This window comes from Ursus arctos, unplaced genomic scaffold (assembly GCF_023065955.2).
Source record: "Ursus arctos isolate Adak ecotype North America unplaced genomic scaffold, UrsArc2.0 scaffold_1, whole genome shotgun sequence".
Classification (NCBI taxonomy): Eukaryota; Metazoa; Chordata; class Mammalia; order Carnivora; family Ursidae; genus Ursus; species Ursus arctos.
In genome coordinates this window covers 106,033,360-106,045,464 of record NW_026622763.1, presented here as the reverse complement: position 1 = coordinate 106,045,464, position 12,105 = coordinate 106,033,360, and the positions used below count along the sequence as shown (strand labels likewise).

At 45.8% G+C, this 12,105-nt stretch overlaps 1 protein-coding gene across 44 annotated transcripts in view; it reads right to left on the bottom strand.

The window, feature by feature from the left end:
* The window catches only part of LRRFIP1 (LRR binding FLII interacting protein 1), a 139,430-nt gene that overhangs the window by 49,099 nt on the left and 78,226 nt on the right, over positions 1-12,105 (bottom strand). For 20 of the 44 annotated variants that reach the window (XM_044380516.3, XM_044380537.3, XM_044380526.3 and 17 more), the window contains 5 exons: positions 7,998-8,015; positions 4,719-4,766; positions 3,396-3,440; positions 2,809-2,859; positions 170-208 (listed from right to left, as the gene is read on the bottom strand). The exons of 10 other annotated variants lie outside the window; for them this stretch is intronic. In XM_044380516.3, the coding sequence (XP_044236451.2) occupies positions 170-208; positions 2,809-2,859; positions 3,396-3,440; positions 4,719-4,766; positions 7,998-8,015 (201 nt within the window). The remainder of the gene's footprint in view (positions 1-169; positions 209-2,808; positions 2,860-3,395; positions 3,441-4,718; positions 4,767-7,997; positions 8,016-12,105) is intronic. 14 more of the 44 variants (XM_057306012.1, XM_057305953.1, XM_057305943.1 and 11 more) reach the window with 5 other exon arrangements.

Below are 12,105 nucleotides of genomic sequence, written 5' to 3'. Positions count from 1 at the left end.
CACCCCTCCCCCAAGGGGGCCTGGTGGACAGCATGTGTGTCTTTCTGGACAAAGATATACTTGGCTTTTTGTACAAACACGCCCACGAGATTAGTGGAAACATCACAGGTTATTCCCCATCACACAGCACTATTAGGATCATGCCTCAACATCTATCCGACCGTCTCACCCAGGCGTAAGGACCCCCATACTCCAAGTCAGGCTGCGACTGTCCGCATGAGGGTGGAAGAGGAAAAGAACAGAAAACAGAGTTGCCAAAATCAATTAGAACGCTAACCCAAACATCAGAAAACATAAAGCAAAAGCCAGGTAATCTTGAAATCTTGACAAAATTACATTTTTATATGACTTTCAGGATCTCATGTACAAAAGGAATCGCCTTAGAATGACAGTCATCATAAAACCCAGTGACATTAAATAAAACTTGTATGGCAAATGTTGCTATAATTCATGAAGTCTGAAGCAGTTTGAGCAATCTTACTTCCTCCTCTACAAGATACATTCTATTCATATTAGGCGAAAGGTGAATACATGCATCATTATCAATTTTTAAATAAGAAAAAGTAAAATCTCATGATATCCGAAATCTAGGTTTACTGAGAAGAATGCCCATGCAAACACTAGGAAAGGAAAATTTGCCCCCATTTTTAAGGGTTTACCATCACTGCCAGTTGAACGAAGAAGGCCTGTATTTTGAGAATGTCAAGAAATAAAAGATATGATCTTTGAACTTTGCAAACTAAAGATTTCAGAATATTAAGATACATCAAAGCAGCACACACTGACCTGGCACAGGGGGGTGAGAGAAGGTTCTTCTCGGCAGGGCAGCTGGTCCACCAACCAATGGAGGCCAGAGAGCCTCCGGCCCCAGAGAGCTTGGGGACTGATACTGTCACCTCCTCACTGCTCTGGGCTTGTCCTGAACCTGTCAGAGTTATGAGGTCTGACTCTTACCTCCAGGATCTAAGTTCTCAAGGTCTGTGGCTTTTTTTTTTTTTTTTAATATTATTTCTTTAGACCACGTTTATCATGGGAAAGAATAGTGTAGGAAACCACCTGGCTAAACACAAGAATTCTGTCCACTGTTGATTTTCCACTTTCTGCCCCTCTCTTATTTAATGTCCAGATTGTGGGCCTCTTCTATAAAATTTTATACCTTAAAACAAATATGCTTGAAATCTTGGCAGAGAATGGTGTCTAGCAAAGAAATTTAACTCATGTCTGGTTAAAATCATTGAAAATGAAATGAATGCTATAAACAATGATTTTAATAGTTTTAAACTCTTTGGGATCAGGAATCTTTCTGAGAATCTTAGGAAACAAATTCTTTTCCCAGAAAAATCCAAGTACACACAAACTCTTGAATACAATTTCAGGAGGCTCACAGATCTGAAAATGATACCGTGATAGGTCTGGATTCTGTGTACAATTTCTCTGCTGTCCTCTCTTGAGCCTGCATTAATCAGGTTTTGTTCTCACCACTTCCACCAAAAGTTTCCTTGTCAAGGTCACTGACGTCCTCCATGACGCTAAGGCCAGTGGTCAGCCCTTGGTCCAATGCTCCCTTGACCCCCACCCCTCCTCCTGGAAACAGTATCTTCTTCTCTTGGTTTCAAGGACCTAGCCTTCTTCTGGGCCTGCCCAACAGCTGTCATTTCCGTGTCTCTGACACAGATTCTGCAAACTGAGGTTTGCATTTATAATGTTTTGGTTAGATAAATGTTACTTCCTCTAGCTTGACTTGTCAGAGACAAGATCTTTGAGGAAGTTATAACGGTATGGCTAAGGGGAAAGTTTCAGAGGGCAAGGAAGCTCTTCAACTGACTTCACAGCTGAACCGTTACTTTCTGGAAAAATCACTATGGATCTGCTTTGGCACTACTGCTAGGACAAGGACAATGATTGCTGTCAGAATGACAGAACAACGTATCACCTTTACAGTTACTGTTGTGAACGGCCAGGTGAAATGCACATTCACAGTGCATAGAAGAAACCGAGGTTTAATTGTCTCATTTAATTGTCACAGTGATCAAAAACAAGCCTTCTGCTCTATACGGTTCTTGAGCACAACGGAGTGGCCGCGTTGAGACCTACTTCTACCAGCAGTGACAGCAACTGTAACCCGGTGGTAAGTAAAACTGACATGCTCAGAGTAACTCACTGACTTAAAGCACTAAGCAAAACACAGTTTCTCTCCTTCACTTCCCAAGGCATGCAATGTTTTCAAGCCTCATTATGAAGATTTTTGGAATGTTTAAGGAAAAATATGTATTTGTCTTTATCGACCATCAAGCTGTGAGTGATGAAGAGATTTCATCACAGCTGACCAAAGGTAAGACTCTCGAGGGTGAGGAGACCTGGGTCTCCTGGATCCAACCTGCTCCAATTTTCCACCAGGCAGCGTAGGGCAGCTTTCAAGGAGCTACGCAAAAACAGCGCTGAATAACAGTCACTTTACCTGGAATGCAAATTTGACTGGGAGCACGTAGGCAAACGGGCCCCTTCATCACAGCAGCATTGCCAAGACCACTTAGTCAAGGCGTGGCAGTGCTGTGATGTGGGGGAATATAAAAACAGTATGATTTCCACTCTTGGAAGGAAGACACAACACAGGTGCCCATGCTTATCAATAATCTCTCTGCAACACAAGGAGACGCCCCCCACCACCCCCATGGATTAGATTTCAAAAGAGCAGCTTTTCGGTTAGACTGTGGGGTAATGAACAGGAAGTCTGAATGCAGGGACACAGCAGCAAAGACGGCCAACCGTAAACTGTACCATGCAAACCCAATCATTGTGGTTACTGACCCTCAGACTTCCACGACTACCCACTGACATGCGCTCATCTTCCTCAGAAGCCTAGTAAAAGAAAGGATGAGAACAAACATGAAGCGTAACATAAAGAAACCCACGTCCAGCTTTCAGAGAGATGTGCCGACCGGACACCACAGCAGTGGGGCAGGTCAGGCGCCTCTGGAAACCTCGGTGGACCCGAGCCTCCGTCTCCCCGATGTGGGCCGTGTGTGCACCTCTGTTTACAGAGGGCTGTTTCTGGATGATACCGCTTTCAGTTAATTTCACTGAAGTGGTGTTATTTACTTTGCTGATAAACTACAGACACACAGCCTCCATGCGTATCCCTCTGCTAATTATTCGTGGGTACTGGATAGCAAAAGAGCATTAAACTGTCATGAATATATTAGTACTCAGAAATTTCCCATTCTCCCCTCACAAAGTTAGGTCAAAATGCTAAAAGCAGGGTCCACAATCTTTGTTTAGGTAATGATAGTAGCAGGTAGTTTCTTTCATAAGCATCACTAAGATAGATCTGATTCATGTATTTCAGCCGCCACAACTACAAATCAGACTTCAGTCAAAGTGAACACGGTACTAACCGATGTGTTTCTTCTGGATCGACGTGAATAGCGCTCACTGTCTTCCTACCAAAGCAATGGAAGAAACAGTATTAAAGGTCAGATACAGACACAACAGAAACCTTTAGTCTGGTTGTGATACAACACAGTATTTGTTACAAATGTCAAACAAATATTTTCTTTGATGCCATTAAAAGTCTCCAACTAAACCACCAAGGAAGAATGTTTTCTTTGGGGGGGTGTGTAAGCACACGAGTAATTGGCATATTTCATTTTGGCTTTAAAAGTGTGTGTTGGGGGGAAGATGGGCCTTCGTTTGTTCCCAACCTCCTCAGTGTGGTCCATTTCAACCAACGTACTTTCCCGCCTACAGTCAGAACCTTATTCTCTTTCCTTTGGGAATCAGGAGATAAATCATGTCCATAAAAGCTCTAATAAGGATGTCGCCCAATCTAGTACATTTTGTGCATTCCGAGACACACACAGTTTTTCACATCCGGACATCTCTGAAGCGGGGGCGTATCTTACCATCAAAGTTGTTCCCATTTTGATTAGCAGTGTTTTTTTGCTTTCTCAGTGGTATAGAGGACAATGAGGCATCTTTTAACTGGCTCTGAAGATCCGATAAAAATACATCTGCCATAGCAGCTTAAAATGAAGGTTTACCATAGTGAAGGCTGAAATCGATCATTTCTTCCAATAGAGGAAGTGTATACTGTTTATATTTCAGGAACAATTCTCTTTCCTGTTCTACACAGGTGTCTAACATAGCAGGAGGCAATTTTACATTTCCTTGGATTATTTGTGCATAAGGGACATCGAATATGACATTTCCACACTGGCCAGGCTCTCAGTTACTAAAAGTATGGGATGATGCCCATGAGGCCACTCGGTATGTGTCAAGGACAGGAGGAGGTGGGAGGAACTCATATGGACGAATTAAGGAGAGAAGGAGTGGGTCCATGTTCTCTTGGGGCCAGTGGACAGCAAGGGGAACACCCCCCTTCTAGAACCTCATGCCTGGGGCACCATCTCCTCCTGAGTGTGTAAAATGGAGAGCCCTCTGCCCCAGGAGACAGGGAGGCGGTGGCACTGGAGACCACAAGCCACTAGCCTGGAGACTCCAGGAGTCAGCAGCTACTGACCAGACCAGACAAAACGCCGGCCAGGACCATTTCTAACCCAGCTTCATACGGATGTAAGCAATCAGGCCAGATGCAGAAGTCCCTGGAAGAAAATCTCTCAGTATTAAATTATGGTACAGTAGGAATCTAGCAACATAATTAAAGTTCATAAGAATCAAATTATAAACCAGTTCAGCTTAAAATTGTATTCAAGGCCTACCATCCACTGCTCGATGTCACCCCATTTTGTATCCAGCCCATAATATTTCTATAGACAGAAAGGAAAGAAAATTAGGCAAGACGTGAAATGGTAACCAGTAAGAAACTGTTCAGACATGCATCTTCAAACTGCTGCCCAAGCCACACGGGGAAGGGAACAAGCGGAAGCACAGCGGTAAACACCACACTCGGAGCTCTGCAGGGAGCGCCCCTGGTGTTGGGGAGCCTGTGCGTGGAGACCTCCTCATCCCGCCCTCCCAGGCAAGCCCACGGGCCAGGGCGGAGCACGGTGGGGCGGGAGCTGAAACTTGGCCAAGCAGCCCCTGCGTGAGGCTGTTCAAGCCTGCGGAACGAAGACACTCAAGCTGCTACAGCCGCGAGAAAGCCCAGGGGATGGGGACAGAGTGCGTGATGACCCCTAGGTCTCTGGAGCCCTTGCTCCGGCTATTGGATATCTAGGCTAAATTTAGGCCCGTGAGAATTTACGTTCTTTGGATGTCTTTATAGCATGTCACCGATGGAAAGATGACTGAGTGGCTAAGAAGAGGGCTTGGAACAGAAAAAAAAAATTATGGTAGCAGGTTATATTTGGCATTTTCTTTAGCTAATGCCCCCATGTTTTTACCTTGCTTGTCCCAGCCCCGGTGGTGCAAGTTAAAATTAGAAAAGCGGATTCAGAATGGCTACTGCCCTTACTAAATATAGTAATTCCCAAGATAGGCGGGAGCCCAAGTCTAGTCTCAAATAATGGGGTTCTGCTTTTCTCCTCACTTTTCCCACAATTCCAAAAGGAAAAGCAAGGAATAACCAACCAAACCTCCACGTCATCTACCATAGATGAGTTTCCTCTTTATACGTTAAAACTTTCTAATCAGAAAAAAATATTAGATGCTAGAAGTCCAAGACAAGTTTTGAAACTGTTTTCTAATTGCCAAAACATGCTGCTATGTTTGGCTTAGTTTCAGTTTATTTTGAAGGGTGGCCAGAATTTAAATATAATGGCACCCCGACTGTCTTGTCCCTTTCTCTTAGGACGCTAAGCAGGAAAGTGGAAGAGAAAAAACTGGAGGGAGAATTTAATCATGCTTTCAAATTTCAACCAATACAGAAATGGAACATATCGAAACTACATGAGCCGACTCTTCTTCTGTAAGTCACGTTCTTTACTTTGAGGCTTTAACTCAAGTTAGCTGAAATGCAACAGCTTAAAGCCATTTGCATTCAATTAATGTTGGCCCCGCTCTCACAGCCAAATTCCAGGCTTCTCACCTGTAAAATGTGAGGACATCAACCCTCTTCAGCTCATGGCTTGATTACAAAGAAAGAAGACAGTCTTTTTTTTTTTTAAGGGGGGGCCTATATAAAGGCACAAAAATTATTTCAATTCCAACAGAAGTCTGTATGATCCGTTTTCTATTTCCATATCTTCCTTTTTTGCCAATTCTATACTTATATCAAATGCTGCACACCATCTCTTGCTCTTTTTGTGATAAAAATAACACTCAGCATTCAAAATCTTCCATCTAGCTCATGCTGACCTTATACATCACTCCTACGCCTGTAGCTACGTTTCCCCCATCATTTCAGGGACGGAGAGCAGCGCCCCCCCCCCCCCAAGTGAACTAAGTGGAAGCTCTGATGTTAGTGAGCAGGCTAGCACAGCCAAGTGCGGAAAGCGTACAATGTTTCAAATGTAAACGACTATGATTAGCCAGTGAGTCATGCAGAGGAAGCAGGAGCCAGACTTACAATACAAAAGGTGCTCGACTTTCAGAAATAGCTTTGATTCAGTAGAAGAGAAACCATCACACAGAACAGCCAAGTGGGCCGAGAGAGATGTTTACTGCCTCCTCTTCCTTTTCTCAAATCTTAATGATAAGGAGAGCCTTCCCTTCCCTTGGCACATCTTTATTATAAAAATGTGTATCTGCTTTTCTTCTGTGGACTTCCTGAGCTCCTTTCTAGAGTTACTCTGTATACAAGTTAACATTCTGACAAAGGTCTAACATTGTATCCCTGGTGAATTACTAACCAGAAAAATAATAGTGATCTGGAACTAGAAAGGAATGAACCAAAGTGTTAATTACTAGGTGGGGTCTCTTTTCTTGGTTTTGGACAATTTGTCACAGGGAGGGTTCCCCAGCCCTGCCAGCTTTGCCTCTTACTTGTTAAATTCTTCTGAGACCCCGTATGTTTGGACCCAGCTTCCACATGAATTCCAATACCAGAGCCTACGAAACTAATAAAGCGCAAACAGATTCTGGCACCTACTTATCTGATTTCTCCACACTCCTCTAGACAGTAGTTACGCAGACTGGGGGTGGGGGACAGGAAGCAAAGGCAATCCGGTATTGTAGCGAGAACAGGAATCCACGGCCGGAATTTTAAATCTACTGACCGTGTGTTTAGAAGGACCTGCTTACTCTAACCTCTGAAACGGCCATCTTATTTTGATTTTCTTAGCTGCTCTAAAAGAAAAAAAATACCGTTCTTCTTTATCTATAAACTAAATAGTTTTATAAAAAGCAACTATGATAGACATCGAAAGTAACAAACTAGATTCAGGTCTGGAAAGGACTCACTGTAGACACAGTCTATGAATTGTCAGGGAACCAACCACTTGTTCCATCATCGTCGCAGAATCAGGAGCCACTGATCTGGTTGTTTCCGACCTTGCTTTGTGTGCCTGGCCTGCTAGTGTATTTCTTTCTAAATCTTAGCCGCTTCTAAGTGGCCTAGGAAATACACATGCACGTTACCATCCTGAATGTTTAGGGATGGACGGCAAGTTTATTTTAAGCTATTGGGTGTTACTGTTGTATCATTTTTTTAAATCCGATTTTTAAATCAGTATGTAATAATCTCTCAATGTGTGGTAATCTGCATTGAGATTTTAAAATTTTTCTAATAAAATCATATGGAAGGATAATCTTTCTCTCTAAATATCTGACTTCGAAGGTTTCCCCAATTCTGATGTGTGATTTTATTTTATCTTAGAATTTTTTTTCCCTCAAAGAAACAATTTTCTAATTCCTTGAGAAAAGCAGAGTTGAGGAAAATATTCTGTGGACCCAGGAGCGTCTGATGGTTGCTTTTTCTCGGGGTGGAAGTAGGGACTCGAGCATTCTTGATCGAACCAATTTGTAAACAGCAGTAAAAGAAGCAGTAAAAACTTCCGTGTATTTTCAATGAAAGGCATTATTTCTGAAAGGTGACCAGGCCCTTGGCAAGGAAAACAACGAATGCATGCAAATTAGAAAACAAAGAACACAGAGCCCACCTTTTGAACCTGGTAGATCTACAGAGAAGAAACAAAAGAAACAGGAAAAGAAATGAATCCAATTACAAAAGTAGATACATCGGGAAGAAAGGTTCTCTAAGTCCCTGGAAATGTGAATAAAAGCCATACTGGAAAAAAACCCAACACCGAATACTGGTAGAATGCGAAAAATGTTTGAAGTGTCATTGAAAGAATTATTAATTTCCTAACTCATTTTACATTCTATTTTAGATACAATGGTGAAACCCGGGCGCACACACATGGGCCCCTGCAAGAATCCTGGTACGATTCCAATGCACGGGTCGGCGTGACCCACTACCAGCAGTGGGGAGAAGCATTTCATCTTCAATTAGAAATTTCTTTGCACAGTGATAAAAGTTCAACAAGAAAGCACAGAAACTGAATTGGAAAGTCAACTGGGCAAGTTCACAAATAGGGAAGAAAGATGCTTTCCTGGTCTGATTCCTGCAGGTACAAACAATGCCAGGAAAATGACAGGTAAAGAAGAAGGGATCACTAGAATAGAATTGAAATACGTTTTTTTTTTTTTAAAGCAGATTATCACACACTGACATGTTCATTTGCTTCAGAGGCTCTCCTAACTGTGCAGTAATCACTAGGTAACACTGAGACACCAGACTCACTCACTCATTCATTCATAGAACAAAACATTTGCTGAGCCAGGCTTTACTCAAGGCACTGCCAACGCTTGGCATTTCTAGTCTTACGTGGGCGAACACAGGTGAGCATCTTCAATGTTACGACCACACGACACATAGTACATTCCATGAAAACGCTTGTCAGGTCAGTAGCAATGAAAGTGATGCGTCCCGTCCATCATATTGGCTGGTCATCTATTACCATTTTGTTTCTATTAGTGGAGGTCTTTGTGTGAAGTAAAAGGTTCACTCGGAGTTCCCACAGAATATCTACATATTATTCTTCCCTAATGAATCCATTCAAAAGGAGCTCATAATCCTTTCAAAGAGCCCCACAGCACAGCGGACACAGGCCGCAGTCGGGTCTCACGTCTGCACAGAGGAGAACCACGATGGAGAGAGCTAGGGGCTGCCACGGGAGGGCTGGGCGGACCTAGCTGGTCCGGGGAAAGCCACAGCCAGCTCACAGGCCCCGCGTCCTCAGGGTCTGTGGGGCGTGCAGGCAGATCTACACTCCAGCCTGGTGTCTGCCTGCTCACCTTGCCCCTCTGTACTCTCCATGCCCGTCTCGGGGTATCCCAGCTGCTCGTGCGGCTCCAACCACAACCCACCTCCGAAACCCCAACCTTTGTCACCGGCTTCCCGCTTCCTGGCCCCAGGGACAGTCACCGCTCCTCCTCCAGGGATGTAAGGCTCTGTCCACCTTTAACGGATCTGAGCTCCCCCTCCAGGAGCGCCTCGCCCCTGCTCAGAAACACCTGTGTAAGAGGTGGGTGGCCCGCCGCCAGATGAAAACAGGGATCATGTTTCTCAATTTTTTACACCAAAATACCAGCCCTCCCAGCTAAACACTGGCCTTCCAAAGCATACTCATTTCCACTTAACCAACAACTTAGAATGCCAGTGCCCCGGGCTATCAGATTGTATAACCTCAAATTGTGCTTGCTAGTTCTAATAATAGTCAGGCCCAGAGATGTGATATGCAAAGGGGGGCTGAGGGGAGTGCTGTCTGGACACCTCCCTAAATCCTTAGACCCTGCTAGCTTGTCTCGCCTCTCCCTGCACAGGTGCACACAGACCCTCCCGTGTGCACGTGCGCACGCACCGGTCCAGCCCCCCGCCCCCACTGGGTGAACAGCCACGACTCCTGTGTTCTCTGGACCACTCTTGCTAACAAAGTCGCCCATTCTGTTTCTTATCCTGACCTTCCAAGTCAGCGCCAGCGAAAACCCTGGTCTCCTGGGGGATGCTTCCACTTGTAAGACGACTGGATTCTGTGTACCTTTTCTTTCCCCTCTGCTATGGGGCCGGCCAGCTGCCAGACAACCCGAATCCCATGGACTCTGCCCTGCGTTTTCTTGTTACTTACGTCTCTGTATTTAGAGGTAAAGGGCGTACTAGGAGCCCCACTTTGCAGCTGTCAGGCCTACATGGGCATCCCGGCCATCTTTGTAGCCGTGGGGACAACTGTCCATTTCCTTGCCTGTCAGTAAAACTCAGGCAGAGTCCCTCACAGACTGTGAGTGACAGCACCCGGGTGTGGTGCTGCCCCGGGCCAGGGGCTCTAGGACGTCCCTGTGGTTCCCCCCTGCCCACCCCAGCTCTCTTTGACTAGCAAGAAAATATACACCTATTTTAATTTAAACCTTTCAAATCCCCCCCTTTTTTTTTTGAAGAAGCAGACAAACTTTAAATAGCAATGCTCTCATATTTCAAAGACCCTAAATTTTTTTTTGATGTTAAGGTCGATGATTCATTAGTTGCATATAACACCCAGTGCACCATGCAATACGTGCCCTCCTTACTACCCATCACCAGCCTATCCCATTCCCCCACCCCCCTCCCCTCTGAAGCCCTCAGTTTGTTTCCCAGAGTCCATAGTCTCTCATGCTTCATTCCCTCTTCTAATTACCCCACCTTTCTTTATCCCTTTCTTCCCCTACCGATCTTCCTAGTTCTTATGTTCCATAGATGAGAGAAATCATATGATAACTGCAAAGACCCTAAATTTCTGCTAGCAAAATCATCGTTTGGATCGGTCAGTGCTTCTACCGAGCCAACCAGATCAGTACAAACTGCAGGACAGACTGGAGGGGGGTGGAGGGGGGCTCCCTCCATGCTTTGCCCCTTCCTTGTCCTGGCTGTCACTGTGTTCTGCCTTATCCCACGTGCCACTCCTTCACTCAGGGTCCCAACGGGCTGTGTGGACCAGGGTTAGTATCTTTGCTTCCTCCTTGACACATACAAGTTGTCAGGGTGCACACATAATTCACACCATGGGAGCTGGTCACCAGGCACGTGACTGACCCCAAGTAAGAGTCTGAGTTAAGCAGAGAAGGAACTGTAGAGGTGCCTTCACTAACTCCCTGCCAGTCTGTGAGGTCACACAGGGAGGAGGGTGAGATCACACAGGGAGGATGATGAGCATGGGTGAATGGTCTGTGGGATCACACAGGGAGCAGATGAGCACAGGTGAATGGGCTGTGGGATCACACAGGGAGCACGGTGAGCACAGGTGAATGGGCTGGGGGATCACACAGGGAGCAGGGTGAGATCACACAGGGAGGATGGTGAGCATGGGTGAATGGTCTGTGGGATCACACAGGGAGCAGATGAGCACAGGTGAATGGGCTGTGGGATCACACAGGGAGCAGATGAGCACAGGTAAATGGGCTGTGGGATCACACAGGGAGCACGGTGAGCACAGGTGAATGGGCTGGGGGATCACACAGGGAGCAGGGTGAGATCACACAGGGAGGATGGTGAGCATGGGTGAATGGTCTGTGGGATCACACAGGGAGCAGATGAGCACAGGTGAATGGGCTGTGGGATCACACAGGGAGCAGGGTGAGATCACACAGGAAGCAGGTGAGCACAGGTGAATGGGCTGGGGGATCACACAGGGAGCAGATGAGCAGAGGTGAATGGGCTGGGGGATCACACAGGGAGCAGATGAGCAGAGGTGAATGGGCTGTGGGATCACACAGGGAGCACGGTGAGCACAGGTGAATGGTCTGTGGGATCACACAGGGAGGAGGGTGAGATCACACAGGGAGGATGGTGAGCATGGGTGAATGGTCTGTGAGATCACACAGGAAGCAGGGTGAGCACGGGTGAATGGGCTGGGGGATCACATAGGGAGCAGGGTGAGATCACACTGGGAAGAGAAATTAAGAAGCTGATGCTCACCGGAGGTACTTTCTCACAGGCAAAGCCAAGCTTTCCTGGGGGCCCCTCAGAACTCAACCCCACACGTGGCGGACACCGGCTCCCGCGTCTGCAAGCATTTCTGGGGCAAAGACTGACGGGACCCCAGTGACCACCTGCGTTCGTGTGAGACATTCCATGGGATTTTACTCAAGATACAACATCTGATTCCCAGGAACCACTTCAATGTCTTGACAACAAAAGTGGAACATGCTGTTAAAATGGAGAATGTCCCAGTTCTA